Source organism: Rhea americana, unplaced genomic scaffold (genome assembly GCF_003343005.1).
Source record: "Rhea americana isolate MKP2758 unplaced genomic scaffold, rheAme1 scaffold_31, whole genome shotgun sequence".
NCBI lineage: Eukaryota > Metazoa > Chordata > Aves > Rheiformes > Rheidae > Rhea > Rhea americana.
This window is the reverse complement of record NW_028186435.1, coordinates 5,032,945-5,057,108: the sequence shown is the minus strand read 5'-3', so window position 1 is coordinate 5,057,108 and position 24,164 is coordinate 5,032,945. Positions and strand designations below refer to the sequence as shown.

Sequence of the window (24,164 nt, the reverse complement as noted above, 5' to 3'; positions counted from 1 at the left end):
CCTCCCCGCCTTGCTTTGGYGGGGACACTGCTTGGAGTCTCTCTTCTTTGCTTGGTCTTAGGTGCTCTTAAACTGGCAGGAAAGCATGCATCTTGGAGCCTTGTGCCTTTCCAAAAGCTAGCTGAATCTGGAAATCAGCTGGGAGACCCAATGAGCAGTATGATCACATACAGCTCCCTTCCTCATGTGAGAAATGTCCCAGTAGCTGGAACTCTATACATTGAGTATACTTTAGGTATACCAGAAGTACCTTATGGACAGACAGAAAAYGCAGGGTGAGTCTGTAGCCTGCAAGCACTCAACAAGGTGACATTTTTCCGGATCTGGTAGGAATGTCTTGGTGGAAGAGATGACAGGATAAAATGGTGCAGTACTGTTACGGAGAACGTGGTTTTGTGGGTCAGTAAATGTGTCAGTGTGCCAGTGTCGGCCTCTCCCTCACATGTCAGTGCTCTTCTGTTCTGTCTTTGCTCTTTTTCCTTCTCTTTCTAAGTATTTCAGAATTCTGACGTGAGCCAGGTGAAGTAGAAATGGTGTTGCTCTTGTCATGCAGCAGCTTATATCCATGTCAGGTGTTATTTACTGGAACATGGTTTGAGCTGCCTAAGAAAACATATAACAAACTATGAAAACAAAAAATAAWTTTGAAGTATTTGCTTCTGTGTTGTTAGTACATGTTTCTGCAGCATTAGTGTGATTCATCCTTCTTTTTTTTTTTCTAAGCTAATTCTTTGTTAGGTGTTGTATTTCTGAGAAGAGTGTGAGGTAACTGAGTTACAAAATGTGCAAAACAAGTATAATGATGATCCACCTGTTTGTCATTATTGGCGTACACAATCCAGTCTAAATGAGATTAAGCTTCATGCAGCCTTAAAAGGAGAAGCCAGTGTGTAAAGTTGAATAGAAGCACAGGTAGCTTCCATGCTGTCCTGAATATTCTAAAAGTAAAGTTTTGTGATCAAATTGGATTTTTTCTAATGACTTTTCTGTTTGTTTGCTGGCAGTTCTGAAAAATTCAGAGAGAGGGAGTCAATCAAGATAAAATGAAATGAATTTTTTTTCCCCCTACAATTTATTACAACCAGAAAATTTTTAAGAATATACTTTGAACTAAAGCAGCTGGTTGTGCACTTTTCTAGATTTATTTTGGATTTTATTTTGTATAAAAAAAATCAATGCATCAAACAACTTCAAATTGAAAAGTTTTTTTTTTCTTTAAATGAGAGCTGCATTTAAACATTTTGTAAGAGACTCCATGAGGCAGAGGCCTAGAACAACTCTGTCTTCCTTCAGACCTTAGTTTCTTCCCTTGCTGTTGTTATTGCACACTTCAGTGGCATACAGAAGTGACCTTTCCATTTCCAACAAAAATGTTTTATTTATTCTCTTCACTGTGCAACTGCTGCTAGTTTCAAAGGTTCGGGAGAACAAGATTTCATGCTATAGCTATGCATGTTGACAGCAGGGCCAGGGCTAGACATTGATGAAGATGACTCTTTTGCTGCTCTTGACAGCCTGCTGCCCCCAGCAGCCACTTGCTTGACTAGGCCAGGGCCCTGGGAAGCTGCAGCCGCTGAGAGATGAGCTTGTGTGCTGCTGACAGCTACTTTTGCAGGGGCGGAAGGGAAGACCCTCCTAGAAATAGGAATTTCTATGTTGCACTTCACCAGCAGGACCCTCCAAGGCTCCTTTTCTTCCTTTATTTCTTTCAGGCACAGATGTGTCCTGCCCCTCCCTCTTCTTTGAATGGCAAAATGTTGTTCACATTTTGTCCACAGTTCACAAATACTCACATTTTGTCCATAGTGCTGTGAAKCCTCAGACTGCTTTTTTTTAGAAAAGCACTGGGCGAACTGGAGACAGAGATGTGAAAGATCAGCATCATCAGCAAAAAGTATGGGGGRAAAAAAAAAAGCCTCAGAGCAGAGGAGACTGTGTAGATCAAAGACAAGGGGAGGTGGATCACGCAGAGTGTGGGATRTCTGCTAAATGGAACAAATGTATGTGCATACTCCAGTGAAAGACTGCTTAGTAAAACTTAGGAGTAAGGGGAAGCTTGGATTTGCTTTCATCTGAGGAACACTGGCTTTTGGCAGCTCTTTTTTTACTTAGTGCTATTTTTTTGAGAAAGGATTAAATCCCCTCTTCCTCTCCCTCCTCTCTTCCCCATCCGAGAAGACACCTGCATGTGTCCATGCCTGAACACTCTGTTCTCCTATTCCGAAGTAGCCGTTGTGCTGCAATGCCCCACTTATTTTATATAAAGCTCACCTCAGATTGTTTTCCATTTCCACCCACAGGTACCAAGCTGTCAAGTTCTGACATTTTGGATTTTTTTTCCCAGCTTGACTTTTGAAATGTCTCAGAATAGCTTTGTTTCAAAGTCATAAGAAAGAAAATGCCCACGCCTGCTAATATTGGCACTGAACCCATGGCACTTTTATAGTATTTTAGATGGTTTCARAATTTCTTGCATGCTTTTCTGGACAGAATTACACCACGGGCAGAGTTAGCAGGGGTACCAAAAGGACATCACCACTGCCTTTTGATTAATGCCCCCCTCAGGAAGAGGGGCTGCACGTTTCTGAAGTGAGCAGAGGTGGCAGCATGTGGGTGATGACCGAAGGAAGGAGCTATGGGGGAGACAGGTGAGGAAGAGGCAGCCGAAATGTCCCATGACAGCAGTGCCTCTGTGAAGCAGATGTCATCGCTGTTTTCCTGATGAAGAAGCGAATGTGAATTGTCAGTGCCTCGGAGTAGAGCAGTAACAGAGCCAGCCCACTGACAAGCCTCGTGCCCCATATTATAGCTAGTTTGGTTTTGGAGCAGTGAGATTCCCCGGTCTTAGTGGCTGTGGTACCGCTGCATGGCGTAGATTACCAGGAGCCTACCCCTTCCTTACCTCGACTCTTGTGAAAGGCTGCCAGGATATAGAGGGCCATGTGGAAACTGATTTTTAAAGTGTATGTCTGAGCAGAGTCTAGCAGCGTGAGAGGTAGATCCAATGAGAGAAAACTGATGACAGTGTGTTTTTCAGATGTACTTGAGAGCTTTCCTTAAAGGAAAAAAAAAAAAAAAAAAAAAAAGGAAAGAAGAGAAAATAAAGATCTGTGGAGGAGCAGGAGGGTTGCCATTGTAATGTTGCCTTTTTGATGCTGTCATTAGGCTATAACAAAATGAAATGCTTGTCTCATGTTTTGCCTCCCCTTCAACTTAGCTGAAGGATGCCAATATCATATTTGAGACTAAAACGGCATTTTTTCACTTTATTCTAAACATCTCTCTTCATACAGCTCTCGTGTGGCCTGATATACTATCCATTTGAAGGCAACTTCACTTATCACTACAGCTGGTCCTTAACAGTTAAAAATACAGATTGAGCAATACAAATGTGTACTTTATAGGATTTTTATTTTTTGGTCTAAACCATGCCTATTCTAAGTTTATCTCTAACAAATTTGTAAATGGTTATTTCTGAGGTGGTTTTTTTTTTGTTTTTTCTTTTTTTTTTTAATTTTTTCAATTGGCAAAGCCCCCACATTTTTGCTAAGAGAAGTGCAGATGTCTCTAAGACAACTTAAGCCAATGGACAATAACCTTGATTTCTCTCTTTTTAAGACTTGTTGAGAAATACTTGGGAGATTTTTAGGAGTTCATATACTATACCTTGAAAGTGACTGGTCTGTTTTATAGATTGAACATACAAGAACACAGATGTCATGACAGTGCTGAACATACTATGAAACATTACGTAGATCCATCAGAAGCACTAGGAGTTCTGGTTCTAGGCCTTTTTTATTATTATTTAATTGAATACACACTGCCGTTGATTAAATGCTGGTTGGATCAGGCAGTTACTGTGGTGAATATTTAAAATTCTGACAATAACAGTGCCAGTGAAGCCATAATATTACATATTTAATTGTGTATTGTYGTGTGTGTGCACTGAAGAATAGGTGACATTTGTAAATGGTAAGAAAGAAATGAGAACTATTTCTTATTTAAAGAAAAATACATGAACACTGCTCAGAATACAGAACACAAATGAAAACTAAAGGTCTATACATTCATCTCTTCTGAATCATAAGGTGAGATATACACGTGACCTCTGTAGCRCCAACTGAAAATGTGTTTTCTCTCTCTACATAGTCTCCCCAACCAAGATTTTGAAATTGCAAAAAGATCAAAGCTAAAATACTCCAAAATCATTTTGAAGACCTAAATATAGAAGAGAGATTTAACATTTTAAATCAGTCTTGCAGATACTAAAATGAAAATGTGAGGTTCTCTTAAATTTTTTGAAACTGATTTTTTTTTTCAAGTTATACATTAATTGGAAAGTCTTTTTTCTTTTGGCAGAATTCTTATCATTCATTTCTTGCATGCTGTAGTATTGCTTAAGAAATACTGTAGATTTTTTTTCCCTCCTTTTTGCAGTAATCATGATGCTTGATTAAAGGAAAGAAGTCTTAAAATTTCTGTATTAACTGCTACACAGTGGTCAGCTGCAGTATTTGTAGCATTTGATGGGAAAATAGGCCAGACCTTTCAGTTTCTTTCTTCTTAGTCATCCCTTCATCTCTCTTAAACTTCCTGTTCAATTTTGTCATGTCATGTATGTGGTTTCATTTCATGCTTTTATATTCAAACCAATGAGGCTGCATTTAGACAGCCGAAGAGCTGCCTACAGTTGGGGGAAGAGCAAGGTAATGGAACATGTCAACATACTTGGAAAAAGCAGTATGTAGGAATGACTGAGATTCATCTTTTGTCTCTGGTACAGAGAAGGTTATCTGAAAATGGCTTTGAATAGAAACATAAGATTTTTGTGGTGAGAGGGATATAATGCCTTTGTCACTTCATTACCTAGGAATTAGTTTGAAGTATAACTTCAGTATTATGTTGCTAAGTTTAAAAAGCAGAACTGTTATGGTCTCTTTGCAGATTAAATACATTGCCAAACAGACTTCTATTTTTCTGGTCAGTACTTGAAAAATCCCTTCCATACAATATGCTTTGGGGAAAAAAAAATTAAAGCTAGAGCAGCATGTGGGAGAAGTGTTGAAATGAAGAATCTGTGAATAGCTGAAACGGAATTTTAGATTCCTAGAGTTTACAGGTGATCATAGCAAACACTGTTGAAGCTTACAGGAAGTGCTTTATAACTGAGAAAGGAATTCTTGTTATTTGTATTTCACTGGACTGGGCTTTTCAGTGCTTTTTTCAAGATTGTTTCCTCTTGTTATAATATATATATACTTTCTATAGCCTGTTAGTTCCAGGAGGGGAATGCATACTTGGGGCATATATAATGCTTGACTAAAATGTAATCTCTCCTACAAATCCTGTAAAGTAAAAATACATGGACATATGTTGCATGTRCTATAATAATTTGATCCAAGTACTTTACAGGCCTTAACTGACTAGATATTCATGAGTAACATTTTGTGAAGTAGGTAAACAGATATTAATCTTATTTCATTAAACTGAGGAATYTGATGGATTGAAAGACAAAAACATGGGGGAGAGGGGGAGAAATTCTTGCCCCAAAATCCTTAGAGAGCAAACTATTTGAAAGTGGTCTCATTACACATTATGAATCTCAAATGAGGGAGTAAAATTATTCATAGTACAGTTTCCATTGAAGTTGACAGTAGTTCTACAGGAACAAAACTTGGTTGATGAAGTTAGATTATCACCTAGACCTTCTGTTAGATACACTGATTTTTGTATTATCATATTTGATTCGATCCTTCTCTGTGATTCCATCAGATCTTATTTTGTTTCATACATAGATACAAACAAATATGTACATGGTATTGTTGCTTGGCGGGTAAAATCTGAGTTGAGAAGAATGCAGTTTGATTAAGGTGCATTTGCAGGTTTGAGAGTTAAAATTCCTTTGGTTCTCCTGYAGTCAGCAGGTTTCAAACCTGTTCAGTTGAGGCCTCAATGAATTTTTATCCTGTTGCCTCAATCRCTCTGCCACAACTATGCGAAGCTTTCTGGAAACCTTGCTTTTCTGGTAAGATGACTTGCTCTGGGCATGGATAACGCAACTGCGGCACAACTGTTTCTGAAAGCCTCAGGTCCTGCACTGCAGCCGCTCCAGCCCCCCACTGTTGCCTGTGCTTGTGAATCGCTGCACTGCAGGAAACTGTCTGTGCACAGAGGTGTGGAGCCCACAGATACTGAGAACCAGTGATTTCTTGGGTGCCTGGATTAGGATCCTTTCAGGGAACTCTAATGTTGCAGAGGGCAAGTTCCTTGATCTTGCCTTCATTTTGTAGACCAATTAAATAGCATACATAGTTTTTCCTAACTGGGATATTGTTGATTTTTGCAGACAAAATGCACTAAAAGTTTTACCATTTTATATCTATAATGTATTCTTCTCCATAGTGTAGAAGAACATACTGCTGAGGAAGTGAATCATGATTCATTGTATAAACATTGAATCCTCTTTTCATCATGTTTACAGCTTGTATATCTTTTCAGCTACTTTTATTTGCCACTTTTCAAGTAAGATGATAAAGTAGCAGCTGAACTGTAAATAATAATAATAAAACCTCTCTAAAAAGTCCTGATGCTTAAGTGAAGATATATTTTAAAATTATAGTAAATTTTTACCATCTCTTCTTTGCTACTAACTTGTAAAGAGTGGGAGTGGGAGAAGGCAAGAAGTTCAATTCTTAGTTTGTGTACAAACTTAAATGAGGACTTAAGTAAAAAGCTTAATCCTTTACTGATAAATGCTAAATACTTCCTTCAAAGTTCCCAATATCTTTAAGACCTTTCACCACCTTCTTGAGTTGTACCCATAATTGCCTTCTCCAAGGTCAGAAAATATTTAATACTTGTAGAAACAATTTAATGGGGAAGTTTTATCTGAAATATTTGAAAGTCCAATAGTACTGCAAAGGCCTGTTACAAAATCTCTCCAACTCATCCYCTAAAAGCACAGCATCCTCTAAAGGCATAGCAGAAGCCTCAATTTGCTAGTTTYCCCTACAGTTAAGCAGTGGGCTAGAAGAGAAAGAGAATCTAGATACATTAACAAAGTTCAGAAACCTCTACTCTTCTGGCTTGTTAACCCTAATGGTTTAGATATTGTGTGTAGAAATTAAATTCAAAATTGACGCTGTGGATAGAAGCTACTTAGGAACTTCATGCCCGTCMTTCTGTGGAAGGATAATTGTCAGTGCTCTGAGCTTCTGTCCTAGAAGTCTAAATTAAGAACAAGCCTTTGGGCTGCTTCGAGGCCTGCAGTAACTTCTTGGGCTTTGTCCTCGCTCAGTAACTAGTTGACCTGAACTGCCCCCAGAATATGAGTCCGCTGCATCATGCTGTCAGAACAAATTACTAAATATCAGCTGGCATCCCAGAAGAGACAGAAGCCAGGATCTCACTAAAAGTAAAAGGTTGTTCTCCCATGCTTGCTGACAAATTAAGGCCAAATGCTTTGGAGGAGAACATTCCCCTTCCCCAAATGCTGCYGTGAGACTTGATCCAGAAAATAAGCAGGTCTTCCCTGAGTGGCGGGAGCAAGATGCAAGGAGCATGTGCTGGAGCATCACCTGCATACCGAAGAAATGTAGCCAGCCTGATGCCATGCATGTGGGCTTTGGGGACAGGAGCTGGAGGGCAGCATTTTCTGTTGGTGTCAGTCCTAGTGGATGCTGGCTGCAGATACAAACTAAGGGGTGAATTTATGCAGGGGCTCAGCACTTGCTGCAARTGTTGCTTGGCCCTGGTAGCTCCGGTGTCTCTAGGATATCTGCTCCCGGTCACTGCCAGGATGTTGTCCATGTTTGTGCTTACTGCTCTGTGCAGGAGCTGTGTACCATAGTGGGGTGATCTGATCCAGTGATCAAACAGATGTTTTATAGTGCCCTGCCTAGATGCCTTTCTGGGAGGTCAGCAAGGGAATGGACAGGGCGTTGAATTCATTTGGATGACAAAGGAATAGCTCCTGGTTAAATCCAAGCTGACTTTCCCTGTGTAGCTAATAGTGCCTTCAATTAATGACAGGCTTCCTTTTGGCTTTTCACYTGAGGATATCTCCCCCACCTCCCAYATACTACTTGCACCATCTCTTCTTTACAGCCTGCTTTGCTGCTTTCTGATGTTGGATCAGAATCCGTAAGTGCTTAATGATCTAAATGTTTAAGGCTTATCATTTAGGTTATACTCTTACAAAGTTCTAAATAATTATGCTACACATATTTACAAATCAAAAGTAAACTCATTTAAAATGCCGGTAAGTTAAACAGATTTTACTTGCTTTGAAGTAGTTTCTCTACATAGTTCATCAGATTTAACCAAAAAGGTGTGGACATTGAGATTTCAGTGGAAAGACAGACAAAATAATAAGGAAACCTCATTTCCTTTTGGAAAACTCCTAAATAGCCTGACATTTAAGAGAGCACCAGCTTTCCAATAAAAATACAAATGAGGCATTTTCTTTAATCAGAGGACAATATGCAAGCCATTATCAGAATGGCTCAAGCTAGTGCAGGCTTGAATGCCTGTGAATACTGGAAAAACTGAAGAGTCCCAGAGCTTTAGCAGGGCTGACACTCTAGTTTGGCAGACAAACTGGAGTTTCTTTGGTAGAGGTCTCAAAGACCTTACACTTTCACATATTTCTAGAAAATTGGCAGGTGACTAGGAAGGGAAACCCAAATTAGCTGCTGTAATGAGGGACGGTCATGTAGTGCTCAACTCATTAGCCATCCGAAGGGGTGGAAGGTGGATGGAGGCACAGGGAGGGTGTTAGGGAGGAAGAAAAGGTGGCAGGGCAGTAGGGGAAGCTGGCAGTGCTGAGGAGGAGGAGAGGCTTACCACRTGGACGTGTAATACACGTCTGCAGGGAACAGAGCTTCATTAGTCCCGCTGCTCATAAAATAYGCTGTTTTTCATTTAAGATAAACTATGCAAGCTGATACCACAATCTGCCAGAAATCCATGTCTTATTATTTTGTTAGCAGTGATTTGCAATTTGCTGTATGTTTTCTCATTTTTTTCAACTGACTGTTGGTTGTTTCTTTTTTTAATTAGAAGTCAGCTTGCTTACTTAACTGTAGTTTTGAGAAGAAAACTTGAGAGCACTGTTTTGTAGCTTGTTACACTAGTTTTCTGCCRATTTGATTTTATTGAAGACCATATAAATTGTGTGAAATAGACAGGAGTTGTGGACCCCTAACATCCAAATTGGAGATACTGGAAACTGGTAGTCCAAGTAACATGTAGGGGGAGGAGGAAAGGCTGCCATTCTTGTGTAATGAAACAATGTGGAAACACTCATAAGRAGATCTCCATGCTGGAAATGGACTTGAAACTCTTGCTCAATAGACCAGAGGGTGATGGTAAATCATGGAAATTACCTGATCTCTTTGGGAGGACTTGCAGGGGGAGGAGGGAACTGATCATTTCACATCTTCTAGAGCAGGTTAACCTTCTAGCCAGGGTCCCTTCTTCCCACTTTTATGTAGCTGAGAACAGTAGTCTTCTCCTTGTAGCTGAGGTCTCCTACAACAGAGAATCTGGATTAAGAACAGGGAAGGAAAAGAGACAAAAGAGCAAAGACCGTTTAATTAGGACGAAAGCTCCCCTCCCCCCCAACCTTGGTTTAGCAGAGTCTAGATGTTAGTGCTGACGGATCTGACTTGGTGACTTGGGTAAACGCAATACTTGGCAGATGAAGTCATACATAATTAATTGTTCTTTGTTGCATTCTTTCCAATGCAATGGCTTGTAGCATTCATACTTGTAATAATTGATGTTTTCTGTGTGCTGGAGCTTCAGGACAGCCAATTAAGGAAGTGRAGGTGGTAGCTGTGCAGTATCTCTAGCATCTCTGTGTTACCAATATGTGAGCTGTAACTTTCCATCATTTTTTTTTCTTTCCTTGTTTCTAGTGCCTAAAACAGTACATGCAGCTGGCGATTCAAGAAGGTTGTGGCTCTCCTATCACTTGTCCAGACATGGTATGCTTGAACCATGGGACCCTACAAGAAGCAGAGGTATCAACACTCCTTTTTCTCTTTTTTTTAACATAAAACCCCCAGGTCTCCTATTTTTCTCTCCATAATAGATATAACCATATGCTTTTTCCCCCCTCTTTAATTACCTTTAATGAGGTTCTGGCAAGAAACCTGACTGACAAGAGAAACTACAAGCAAACAGATGTTTTCAAGGGTTTTGCTCTTTTTTCTTTCCCTCTGTGCCTTGATGAAATTCTTGCTTGGCATCTAGACAACCCCTGAATTACCCATGCAARTGACTTAACCAGAATACTGTGTATCCTAGAACTGCTGAATCTCTATTAGTACTGKCAATTAAATCAGATTTGATTTGACTACAAACACTGAAATTCTAGCACTTCTCAAAAGYCAAGGGCAAGAACTCATATTGATAGTAGGAGAGGCCAGGATTTCTTCCTGCATGTTTTTGTTGGGCTTCAACAGAAATACATTAAGATTGTGTATAATTGTATTGAAAGAAAGGTTATTGCACAGCTCTGGGTGGAAGTTGGTCTTAAGAGGTGAAAAAATTGTCTTACATCCCAAGGCAGAGATGGGAGAGGGCTCAGAAGTGAAATGGGACTTGCGCACAGCTGTTGCACTGGCCTATGCACCATCCCRAAGAGCAACATGAAGGCTCAATTTGAAGGATGCATATAGAGAAGCTCAGCAGGAAATGTAGTTCTCAGACCTTCCTACATCTTTCAGCATAAAGGGATTCAAGAGGCCTATAGATGTCTCTACCCTGCTGTTTAAAGGCCTCTCAGCAATGTTCAGAGAGCATCCTGGCTGATTTAGAGATGGTATAAAGTTTCTAAATTGGGCTTAGCACCAAACCCATGACATGGGGAGGTGCTGTTGGCAGCATGGCTGGAATCTTTATAGGTGTTGACTATTCTGTGCATCTAGAAAGCCATGGGAAAGTGAGGGCAAATCTGGTGTGGTCCAGCAGCTATTCTTGCCTGCTCTGAGAGCCAGGTAGGTGCCTGCTGGGCATGGGAGTACAGGTGGAGAAAAGGTAGCCACCACAGAAGATCTTGGCTGGCTTTGTGCRTTCTCTCTGTATCTGTGTGCAGTGAGAAAATCAAGGAGAATCAGATCTCCAACCCTGAACTAAAGAAAAGCAATTTGTTATCTTCTGGGTATCCTTGAGCCCTATGTATACAACTGATGTAATTGTGCTACACATATCTAATCCTATTCAAATGCAACTGTTGGCAGTAGAATTCCCTGGTAAATGTGAATAGTGGTTGTTTCCTTCAAAAATCTTTGTGCTTTGCAGTAAAAGCCATGGGAGTGGGCCCTAATAGCTAAGTTATTTCTCACAAGTATTTTAGATTGGTTATTTTCTACTGGGGATATAGCATTAAGGGACAAATTCAATTCCATCCATTTTGGAATGGAATTTTCCCTCCAAGTAGACATGCCAGTGATAGACCCGTAGAGAGGCAAAAGCTTTGGCTTCAGGTTAGAGACTTAATTTGTTCTAGTGAGGCTGGCAGTTGTGCTCTTCCTCTCTGCTTCGCCACAGAGCTAGGAAGATCTCAGCGATGACAGAAGTAGGGAATCACTAAGAAATCACTTCTGGCCACGGAAGGAGTGCAGAGGAGTTGTGCAGAAGACAACCCCGGCTGCTGTGGCTCTGCCTATGTAAGGGAATGGGGATAACACCTCACACTGAGTTGGAGAGAGTTGCCAGGAATAGTTTTTCTCCAGAGAAGTACATGGCCTCCTCTCCAGCATACATTTGAGGTGGAATGTRTAGCTGAATCAGGGCCTGGGAGCTACATTTGGTACAGCGTGCAGGCATATGGTGGAACTTTTCCTTGGCTGAACCCAGTGATCATGGAAAGTACTCAGCTATTTCCTTTCCTCTTGTCTTCTGCATAGACACGGAGAGGGCCTAACAACGTCCCACCTGTTGCACCAGATTGAAGGCAWCTAGCCTTAATTAAAAATGCTGTTTTCACAAACGCTTACCAAATGGTAGGAAGATTTCTACTCTGTTAAGCTAAGGTTGTGAAGAYGTAGGAATTATAAAGATATATTTCCTGTTAGTAAGCAGGAGCACGTTCCAGGGTACATRTTAATGGACCATTAGCTTATTCCTCGTATGCTTTTGGGGGCTGGAAGCTGGATGACTAAACAACTCAAGATGTGCATTAATGCCCTGTGAATGAATGAATGTTCTGAAGCTCCCTTTTGGCAGTGCACCTGTAACATGAACCTTCTGCTTAAAAAGCAAGTGAACGAATAAGTCCCTGGCCTGGTTGAAATGAACTAATGATACATTTTACAAAATACTTACTTCCTTAATGAAGAATAACTAAAAAAAACAAGCAAATGCCTCTATTAATGTGAAAGTTTAATATGAAAGCTATAGCTTACACGAGCTCTCTGTATTATTTTTCTAGTTTTTATGAAGACTGTTCCATGTGAAAAGGTGGCCTTTAAAAGCCAGTAATTAAAGAATAGAACCTCATTCAGATGGTAAAAAAATAAGATTAAATATGACTCTTGWCATATTTAGACAGAGTCTAAATATGTCATGGAAGTACTATTTAGAATTACAGATTGTTCATTAGATGGTCTGAAACTCCAGRCATAAAACTATCAGCCTTCTTGCCTCCAAAGGGTCTGAATTTTTTGTCTCCAGCYTCTGAGTGAAAGATTCCTCACTAGAGCAGTGCCATGAAGAAAAATGTACCTCTGTTAGCTGTTTTCTCTACCCTTCAGTTGGATACACCTTAGTGCTCYTTATAGTTGTGTAGTAAAAGGTTTTTTTTTTGAGCTCAATAAAATATGTTAATATGTGCACGTACGCTTTATTTTTCTTCTGAAAATTTTGTAATTGTTGCCTGTACATGAGGGGAAATAGTTGCATCATCTCCCCCCCAGTCTGCCTCTGTTAGCACGAGGGTTTTGAAAAGGAGTATTTTTCAGGTCGTGTCCATTTCAGTCTCTGCTGTGACTGAAGTTAATCAGGTACGGTTACAGTTGAAGAAAAAATAGCAGTTCAAACTGTCTTTCTCATGGGAACGCTATTAAATTGGTTTCTATACTTTGGGCTAAATTGTGCCTAATTGTGTTAGCTAACGCAATTGGCTTGTTTGCTTTTTAACTGCCTTTTGCCCTAGCCTGCACAAGGGAGATAAGGTGAACTTAGGCATAATTTAAAGTGAAGAAAAGCCTTTCCATTGACTCAAATACATTTTGGATTGARCCCTCTTCGCTGAGGAGACTGAATGRTTAATAATACAGCTTAYAATACATGTTATAATTATGAAAGTYCTACTTGCCTCTATGAAGGCCCTTATTCAAGGTGTGTAACACTTCTTCAGTGCTTTCCAGTGACCTATYGGTCTTCATTGTAACCAAAGTATGTCATAGCTTCTCAGTAAAACTACTGTTATTCAGTTTGTTGTTCATTGCTGAATTATCTCTGTACTTGACTTGATTCTGATACACGTGCAGCCTTGTGTTGCTTTTTGTTTGGGCAAAACATGAAATTTTAAACAGGTAATAGAATTTGTTCTTGTATGCGTCACCAAGAAAATAACAACTATGGGAAGTAGGAAAGTGTTTCTGAAAGGCCGCTTATTTGCAGCATGTAGGAAGTTTTGGGAGTTAAGGCTTTACTTTTTGTGAGCTAGAACATTGCATCTCTCTGGAACAGAAGAAACTGTTTCAGGTTTTTATTATTAAAAAAGAAAATGAAGAAATGTTTGAACAAAAACCGCTGATTTTTTTCAATATTTTCAAAATACGTTTTTAAAACTCCTGTTTTTTTTCTGTAATAAAATCTAGCTGAAACTGGTAGGTTTCTTGGCAGTTTTTGTTTTGGACAAATAGCGYATTCAGACAGAAGGAGTTGTTCCACTGGACAATGTGAAATCAAGTGTAATCCTAGGTAATATCTTGACCTGTTATGTTAAGATAACAGCYGCTTGTAGTATAGTTTGTTTTAAAGTAGAATTAATGGATGTTGGTCCTGGGGAGGCAGTGGTTTTGGCTACAGGCTCTATTTCAAATAACTGTTTATGCAAAGAAGGAAAGTTTAAAAGCAATCTCATTAAACAAGATGTTTGTCCTTTCAAGATCTAATAGTACAATAACCAAAACTGATTTGGATTCATGCCTGGAAGCAGGAGTTGGAAGTAACATCTCAGATTATTCAGTTCTCTTTAATAGCACAGAGTTCTTCCATCTAGAATATTCCAGTCTCCGCAGGGAATTTGTTACATTGAATTTAATTGGACCTAATCTAAATAAGGGGTGATTTATCATGATTTGAAATGGTTGTACTTGGTGCAAATCCAATCGCCAGGGGAAGCCACGAAGCAGGACAAGTCTCTAGCACACGCAGGACTGCRTACTACTGATGCATTACTCGCTCAGGTAACGTCCGGGGGCTTGTGCTTCTTCGCTATTTCTGATTCCTGCGTTGGTCTGAAGCTTGCAGAGCCGATGCCCGTGACCCATGTCATCTGATATAGATTAAAACTGTGTAGCAGGCCCTAAGAGAGAGCCTGGTGTGGGCTCTCCTGTTGCCGCTGAGTTTGACAAGCAGCGTTGCCCCTTTGCGTTCAGGCCACTTTCTGCTGAGCTGCCCTTTGCCTGTGAACGTGCCTGATCTATACCAGTGCTAACCTCACCCAGGGCCGCCAGTTCCTTGTGAGGAGATGCTGAAATGGGACAGTGACCCAGATCTTAAAATTCTTAATTCCATTTATAGCTGAGAAAAAAAAAATCAATGTTGGGAGTCAGTTTAAAATATCACTTTTATTTTAAAATTAAAATTGGTTTGCATTTTGCTAGAGGTGAATGGAATGATAAAATGGGAAGGTAGGTGAGAAAATGTTGCAGGCAGACCTCTGTCTTTCAGGGTCAAAATTAAAACTTTTGTTCTTGCTATTTACCAGTTCTTAAATAAATCCGAAAGCAGCAACTAAGAGAATCTGATATTGTTTTACCTTGTTCACCAAATGAGAGAGGAACTTCTCAATGAAACTAGTGAATATCTAGTAAAGAAAGGAGAGGACGTAATTCCCAACAAGGAGATTACCTCTCCCYTGTCCCCAAAAGAAACCCATATCCCAAGTTCTGCATTTTTTTTTTTTTTTTAAGTGGAGATTGGCAATGCAACCCTTTGGGGTGGTCTGATTGATGCTTTGMTGCTGCTGGTGCCAGATCTGTCCTTGCTGTGCATCTGCTAAAGAGAGAAGCACTTGTCCTGATGAAATTCCCTCCCTAGCCAGGATCGAGGCTTGATTCACATGGATGTGAAAGGAAGTAGGATCTATTCATTTTTCTTGACTTCTTGCATCTCCCTTGAAAGCCTGAGACTAGGTGGAGTKAAGATTTTTCCCTTTCCACTGCAGTAGCCAGTTTTTAAAAACAGGGGAGTTGTTCTTCCCTGGCTCCCAGTTTCTGCACTGCTTGAGTTACAAAGAGCAATCAGGCTATATGTAAACTGAACCCAATTATTTCAAGCCCTTTCATTTTCCTGTCTTTGCTCTTTTGTCTCATGGAGTAATAGCATCCTCAGTTATTGTACCATATCGGGCAACCTTTTGGACACTTAGCAAGGGTCCAGTTGGCACCTTTTGTGGTAATGAACCTTCAAAATTTTGCTTTTCTCCATCAACATGTTTACTACAGGTGAAAGCTGCTGTTCTTAAGTAGCACTGTGCTCTATAACAGCAGAACTGTGTAACTGCAGAAGTTGCTTAAGATATATAGAAAAACAGAAAATTTATTTCATCTTGCAAAAATCTGGTAATTGACATCTCAACTCAACATCTTTTCAGGAGAGAAGAGCCCTAATCTTTCATTTTCTTCAGAGGTCTTTATTGCAGCTTTACCTGATGTTAAACAAATAACCTAAAACTTGTCTTGTGACATTTCTCTGATGGCCTTGTTACGTTGAGTAATTTCTTAACCTAGAGTAAGAATAAGAAGTGTCTTGCTTTGTGAAGTACTCATGATTTTTCTCTTTTGGTCCTTTGCYACCAGCAGTGTTGCTGGTTTGATTCCTGCCCCAGCTCTCCAGCATTTGTTTAACCCCTCGGTGTGTACAGCTGTGCAGGAGAGGAGGTGTCTGGGATTGCCTTGCAGGTGGGGTTGGAGAAAACATCAAGAATCTGATGCTGAGTAGGAGGAGATAAACATTTAATCTCCGTGCTGTGCTTATTGCTTTCCTTAACTATTAACTGTGAATGAGATTAAAAGTTCCCTGAGGAAAGGATTTACTGTTTTTTTGATAACCAGGGACCTGATACTAACATGTTTCTCTCTTTTATTTTTTCTTCTTCTTCTTTTTTTTTTAAGTTGAGGTTATACATACATGTTTGCTATGACTCTGAATTCAGGCAGGCGCAGACTGTGCCTTCCCTCCCTCGGGCATAAAGATACTAGATCTGTGAGGGGCTTCAGCTCGGCATCTTTCAGGCTGATTTCCGTGTGGATAATATCAGGAGTTGGTCTTTGGAAGCTCAGGGGAGTCCGTGGCAGTGTGTGGGCTGTGTTCGTGCGGTGCCYGGAGCTGTGTGCAGGGAAGGGGGGTCTGGGCTATGGTGAGGCTACGCAGGAAGAAGAGTGGGGCTGGATGAAACGGGTGGGAAAGGCTGGTGTGGCAACTTCAGGTTTTAGATGAAGAGAAAGCTCTCTGCACGGACTGTACAACCTATTGAAAACGACATTAAAACTCTGCTTCCCCTGAAATCAAAAAGGCTGATTTTTAATACAGGGGAAATTCTGGGCTCAGTAGAACCGATCCTGTAAAACTATTTGTAAAAACAAGAGCAAGCACRAAAAGACCCCAGTCAACAAATCTATCCACTCAAGTGGCTGTGAATCTTACAGTATTGAGACTCACTGTTTTAATTTACTCATAATGGAGTAAAATTTTAAAGTAGCTGCCAATGCCTACTAAGCTGCAGAAAAACAGATGACTGTTTTTTGTTTTTCCAAACTCTATTTAGATTTTCAGCTGTGCTGGGAAGAGTGGGCAATACTGAAATGATGGGTTTTGTGTATATTATATAATTTTATTGGTTAGTGTTGTTCTTTGCTGAGGCTGCTAAACTTCACTCTTTTTTCTTCTTGTTTGATTAAGATTTTATTGTTTTTTTCCCCAAGAATGTTTCAGCTAACTTCTGGTGAAAAGATGAAGAATTTCCCAGGAAGTTCACTGTGTCCTAGAGCTATATTGAAGGAATATGTTTTATCTCATAAAAATACTTTAATAATAAAATMTGTTATACTCTACTTTGAATTCAGAATGAAAGCAGTATTTTGACCCCTGGAACTCACTCACTAAGCTAAAAACATATTCTTTAAAGATTTGTTAAAGTTTTACAGTTTGCTATCAAATCCTCTGATTCCTTCAGTTACAAATCTTTTGAGCACCTCTGAACACTTAAATCATTGATGTAAATCAATGGCATTATTTTTTGTATGATGTTGGTTTAGGTCAAACAAATGATCTACAAATCTGCCTTTGAAATGAACTTTTAATTCTAACTTATTTGAGATCTTAAAAGTAATTTAAGTTCTTGTATGCGAATGAATATATTCTTTACCTTGCTTTTTCCATCTATGGAAGAAAATGTATTCACAGTATGATAGCACTCTCTCTCTCTCTCTTTTTTTTTTTTTTTTTTTTTTTTTTTTTTTTTTTTTTCTTCTCATATGAATGCCATGCAACAGAACCCAGGAGGATAGTTTTTCTGTTTTTAACATTTTTCCTGTCCATTTGTTTCTCTTTTCAGATTGCCTGTTTGGTACCTGTTGACCAGTTCCAGTTATACAAGAGACTGAAATTTGAACGAGGTGTGAACCTTTTCTCTTTTTCCTATTACCTTGATTTTTTAAAGTGTTAGCAGAGGCAGCAGTATTAAATACTGCAGAGCTCTCTGCCTTAAGATAAAGCCTGTTGAGTTAGTAAGGGAAGAGACTGACGTAACATCTTTGTTCTCAGATAGTTTCGACTCTGCTCCGTAGCCAAATCTGAAATGATTTCAATGGAACAGAATCAACACCATCTTTCTGAAATATAACACTTTTACTCAAGTTTGTGGGAAACGCTCTCAGGCTATGGGTGTGAGGCTACGTCTTCCTTGCAGTGTGCTCATCCTGGGTCCTTGACCAAAGATGGTCAAGTAGAAGAATATATGGGCTTGTACAGCATCTCATCCGACTTGAAATGCAGTGGAATGACCGTGAAGTACCAAAACAACAAAATGAGTGTACCCAGGTATACCCCAGAGCTCCTGAGCAAAGGCAGATTATAGTTGTAATTTACAGGCACGCAGGCAAAAAAACAAACAAAAAACAAACAAAAAAAAMCAAACCAAAACAAAACAAAAAAGCACATAAACTTTCATTCCTGATTTTTTTCTCTCTCTCATTTTACCTTCTTCTAGTTTGCCCTTAATTCATTAGGAAGTCCTTCCAGTTTATAAGTTAAGCAGTGGCTTGTCTACAGTAATAGCCTGGAAATCAGAGCTTGATAAGTYAGCTTATTAAAGGGTTAAGAAAGAGAGGCATTTTTAAACACATTAATCTGTTTTATGTAAGATTTTTTTTTTTAACTGAAGACTGTGAAGCTAATGATTTCCTGGTATCTCCTCCTCTATAACTAGTCAAAGATGAACTCATGATCTTTCGTTCAGTTCCCTGTTTTATCAATTTTTTTTTTACTGTCTCCCACTCACAGAAGCCTCTAACTTGTCTATTTTTTAAATCCTTCCCTTTTCCTTCACGCTTTAAACATCCAAGTCTGACAAATCTTCCTCCACCTCCGCTACTCTCTTTATAATGTTTCCAAGATCTATCTTTTCTCCTTTATTATAACTGGCATCCAAGTAGCRGCCTTAAAGCAAGCCTTTTGGCCTTGCCTGTCCCTAGCAATAAATTTAGCTTACTGATGCCTGGCAACAAAGCTTCCTGCTAAYTCTGGTTCTAGCCTGGTCAGCAGCACTAATCCCAACCCGAACAAGAGCTTTTGCTTATCTCAGATTTAGCACTGCCGCTCAGCCCAACCTTTTTGGACTCACCARTTGAACTTGCCTTGTTAGCTTCTGCTGGCCTGAAACGCTGCTCTCAGCCCTGACCCTTGCCCAGCAATGCCTGCCTGCCCTTGCCAGTGCCTACTCTGGCCTGACAGGCAGGTTCGGAGAGCAGCAGTAAATCTAGCTGACCTAGCTGATGGCCTCTGCTGAGACTGAATTCTCCCTGGACCCTGGGACTCCCAGCAGCCAGGGTGGGACACGTGCKCGTGTCTCCATCAGCCTTAGTGCAACTGAGCTCTTTTCAAACCTAGTGCTATGCGAAGCCTGGGTCACTACTGCCTACCCCTAACATATCTGAAGGGCAACCATGGCCAATACGGAGTCTCCTGATCCATTCTCACACCAGCCCTAAACCAAACTCAGCCGTGGCTCCTGGACCTAGCAGCAAAAGCAGTTCACTCGTCTCTGTGTTGACCTGTAGACCTTTCCCTAAAGGCATGTGAGCTATAGTCAGATGGCCACAGCTGAAGTCAGCCAGAAGCCTAGCCACGTGGCACCTTCTAAGGACTATGAATTCACTTGAATTACTCAATTACAGATGACATTTCAAGGARATGAAATAMAAAATTTAGTAACATTTCAGAGTTTATTTTAAAATGAACAAAAAACCTCATATATGAAATATTTTGATCTCCCTTTTCTTCTTAGTTTTGKGTTTTTTCACCAGACCAGGCACTAGGGAAGAGTATTAGAGTTTTGGATTAACTACTWTTTTTTTCTTTGGGGAGGGAGAAGAAGTAAGTGTGGTAAAGAGGAAGAAATGCAGAGAAATGGGGTTGCCAGATCTTTGGCTATACACCAAATTCTGTCAAGTGCTATGGAATCCTTTGCTACTTTTGCTTTGACCAACAAAAGCATATATTCAAACACTTCCATTTCCTATATTCCAGGTCTTTCCTCTCTTAATTTTATTCTGTTGGGTTATAGGTACATATCCTTATTTTCTTTCCCAGATTTACTTTTTTCCTATCAGTCTATTTTAAAACTTTGTTCTCTACTCTGTCTTGCTTCAGTATCCTCTTTGCTTTACTAGAAATACAAGTCACCAAGTTCATAGCTAATTCTTTTCACTGTTGTTCTGTAGCCTTTCATCACCAGTCTTTGAGTAAAGCCGATGCGTCTCACTGTTAGAGAAAATTTCTATCAAAAGATGAATTTTTAGGGAAATTCTAAAAACCTGAAGAAGGACTTGTACACCCAAAAGCTCATCCGTCTAYTTTCCCCAGCCCCTGTGTTTTAGCTTCATAAAATATCCTTCCTCTCTATGTCCATTTTTTAAAGATATTGGACAGTTAATATTGGGTTGAAAAGTTGTAAGAATGAATTGACACACAYTTTCATCTATATATACACTTGCTTAATTAGGAATACACTGAAAATATTATCTCATCTTGTGTTTCCTGTGTTCTTAGAACATAAATGTTTTCAGACTTAAAGGAAGCTTTTTTTGTCTGTTACATATCTGCATCCAATCAGGACCTAGCCACAAGGCTTTCATGCAGTACATTTTAATAGCAAAAACAGGAATTGCTATGTGTCTGTTTAGGAGAAGGATGATGTGGCCATCTGAAACAACCAAATACAGTGAGAGGAATAGGCTGTGGTTAGGATGCATGCATTATACTTCTGTTCTAGTGAYGGTTGTTTAATAAGCCTAGGGATAAATGAGGAGAATTTCCATTTTATGCCTGACCCAAAAGCATGTGAGAGAGAGGTGTTCCCTAATGTTCTGTAAAAAGCATGGGCTTCTTATCTTYTCAGTGAGTACCAGTCCTGAGCCATAAATTCTCCTTCCTTCCGGATGCTGCATTTCCACAGTCTGTTCCCATGCCTCACCTGCTCACTTGCTTGTTTTGTCAATATGGGCCAGATCCCTCTGGTGGGGCTCTGGTTTCTGGCACTGCCTGGGAAGACTTTCCTCCTCARAGTGGAGTGAATGTGGCTGAACCAGCTGCAGGGAGGCTGGGGAAAGGCTGGGGAGAAAAATGGCCCTAACCAAAAGATTGAACAGCTTGTCAGAGTAATATGATATCTCTCTCTTTGGCTGCTGCTTTTCAGTTTTTTCTGGTTTCATTTGTGCTCCATGGTAAAGCAAACAGTATGAGACAGCATGGATTGCAAAACACCATCTGTAGGTTCTTTGTAAAATGGAGGAAGTGGGAGAGGAAAGAGTTTCATCTCATGCATCACTTACATCTTGCTGCAACAATTTTGTAGAAATTAGTAAAATTTACAACCCTGCTCTCCCCGCTTCCAGTGAATGTCAAAACCAGACATCCTGTCTTTCATCCAAAACCAGAATATGAGAACTTAGGTTTCCAAAGTTGAGTATGTTAACAGCTATCTGCAGGAACTGCACTTTGACTTGTTCAAATGCTGTTTGTGAACATAAAACACATTTTCTGTTTGCATTTCAGCACATTGTGTGATGATGTTAATGCCGTAGCCAGCACTGGGCATGGTCTTACCTGGTTCAGCACATCTTTGGAGAGACACTGAGGAAAGCTGTAGAAATAATGATTTCTACAGTGTCCTTAATTAGGACACTGCTTTTTAAAAGAGTTGGGATGGGCTGTGCAGCCTATTCTTTTCTCCCTCCTTTCCACACACATGAAGATACAAACTATTTTGTTCTGTCTCTCATTCAGTCTTGAGAAAACTGTCTGTTTGGCTTTTCTTTTGGAGAAAAGGGAAAAGGGAAGCACATGTAAGAGAATGAGGGAAATGAAGGGATTAGATTTCTAAAATGGCCAGTGAGGAGGTAGAGAGTACAGATGGTTTCTTGGCACTGCCTAAATTATAGAATAAAGCCTTTTCTGTAGATGTGGAAGCCATCTCCATATCTGTCAGAGCACTCAGACAGGGGTAAAGATTACCTGAAGTCACAACAAGTTGCCTGCATGTCCTGCAGCCACCAAAGCAGACAGTCGTCTTCACTTGGTTCCTCACTGTAAGCATCCTAGACAAAAAGGAAAGGAAAATAAGTGAGCTCAGCAGAGCCCCAGGCATAGCACCCCATGCCACAGTGGCCAATGAGTTAACCTTAAATATGGAGGTCTAGGTGCTAATCTCTGTGGATGGAGATTGCAACTTGACTCTCCATCCTGTTATGTGAAAGTCCAAGCTTTTGGAATAATCAGAACTGGATCTTCCTGAATCCTTTCTGCAGTGCCCTTTTGGAAATATTTCATGTTTGGAATAAAAGAATGAAGTAGGTGCTAAAACAGAAACTGAGAGTGACTGCCTAACCTAGTAGTCATCTGATCTCCAAGGTGAGCATCATGGCCTGCCACTTCTGTACGTACAGATTGGAATAGCATCAATGGAGGCTGAAAACCAAGCCCAGGGATTGGTAAAATCCCAGGCTAAATGACACTYTCTGACAAGACTGGGATTCAGATTGCCTCAAGCAAGGGAGTAGATTAAATCTCTCTCCCACATGTCTGCTCTGAAATAAAAGGTGTTACCTGTTAGTCTTCCTCTTGTGGCTTTGTTAATATGGTTGTTAAAAAATGGCTTTTTTTTTTCTCCAAGTGTCTGTGGAAAAGCATTCTGAATAGTTTCAGGATGAACTAAGTTATTTTTTGCAAGTTTACTGTTTGCCCCAAAACTCTCTGAATGCAAAGACGTCCCCCCCCCCCCCCCCGACCAGCAGTATGCTCTGAGCATTCTGGGTGGATGAAGTTGAAATACATTCATGTCAACTAGAGAGGGGTATTAACTCTAAAATGTTTTCCCCAATTTTAAAGAACCTCAAACCTCAAAGTTTTCAAGCAGAATATAGTGGTTTGTCATACTAGAAAGGACCTAAGCTTCTAATGTGCTTTGGATCATGAGGTTTAAGGGCTGTTCTTCTCCCTCATAGTCATGCATGGGTATGTTTATGCTTCGGGGATTGAGGAGAGTTTATTTCTCTGAGCACATTTCTAGCTGTACATTTTCTAGTTTCTGGGTGCTGAACTGATTTCACTGTTTATCAAGCTGACTGAAGCATCTGATGGACATCACCAKCCCCCCTCACTGTGGGCTATCAGCGATCTCCTGCAGAGGAGCAGTGCAGGCAGGGGAGGGCACACAGGAGGAAACACCTTTAACTGCTTCAGCAAAATTTGCCAGAGCTTGTTTGTCTGGGGCCCTTTTATGCCCTTTGTTGCAAGTGGGGTGATATTTTATCTGCTGGAAATAGAGGAGAAACTTGTCCCTGTCACAGTCARGGTTTTCTACCCATTCCTGAGGCATCCCCTCCATCTTTTTTTAGTGGTGGTACGAGAGGGCTCCTAGGGAAGGAGGAGATGCAGGTAGGTCCTACAGGCATAAYAGCCCTTTTCTAGGCAGGGTCTGCAGGCATGAGGCAGCTCATGGAAATGAGCAATATAAAGTTCATGTACAACAGAAGCTCTTAGGACGAGTGTGTTTCAGCTGGGTTTCTGCTRGAAGTCCAAATTTTTTGAACAAAGGCTGGGGAGCGAGAGAAAGAGTCAACATTTACCATACGCTACTTCACAATAATTTCTGTAACTCAAYGCCTACACCTGTAATTTTATCTTGGTTGTTGTAGTAATCTGATGTCTGACAAATAATGGTCATTTAATGAGGTGAATATTAATCTGAGTTTATAGATAGAAGGTGAGGGAAAATAAGACACAAAACCAGACTTGATGTTAGTTTAATGACTGTCCTTCTGTTTACACGAAAAACATGGAATGGTTTCCATTGCCCTCATTTATAAAAGGAATATGCTTTTCAGCAAGCAGCAGTTATGTTCATCTTTTGCCATGACTTCTTGAGGTCACAGACAAGTGATTTTGGAGTAAATCATTATTCCCATCCTTCAGAGTTTCAGATGATGTACGTGACACCTTGAATGAGTAAGAAAAGTGTATCAGTGGGTCTCTACTAGCTGTGCTTTTGGATTCAGATAGTGGAAGTTACTTGTTTGACTAATATTGCCCAAACTTTTGAGAGAAAAAAGATGAAGAATATGCCCAATGTAGTGTATTGGCATTCTGGAGATGATTCCAATGCAGCTGCCTTTGCAGAACATAATTCCCGGCCTGCATAAAGG

At 40.1% G+C, this 24,164-nt stretch overlaps 1 protein-coding gene across 2 annotated transcripts in view; it reads left to right on the top strand.

Moving 5' to 3' along the window:
* Window positions 1-24,164, top strand: part of RNF144B (ring finger protein 144B) — an 85,800-nt gene that overhangs the window by 57,150 nt on the left and 4,486 nt on the right. For both annotated transcript variants that reach the window (XM_085310037.1, XM_085310036.1), the window contains exons 3-4: window positions 9,921-10,025; window positions 17,798-17,858. In XM_085310037.1, coding sequence (XP_085166163.1) covers window positions 9,921-10,025; window positions 17,798-17,858 — 166 coding nt within the window. The remainder of the gene's footprint in view (window positions 1-9,920; window positions 10,026-17,797; window positions 17,859-24,164) is intronic.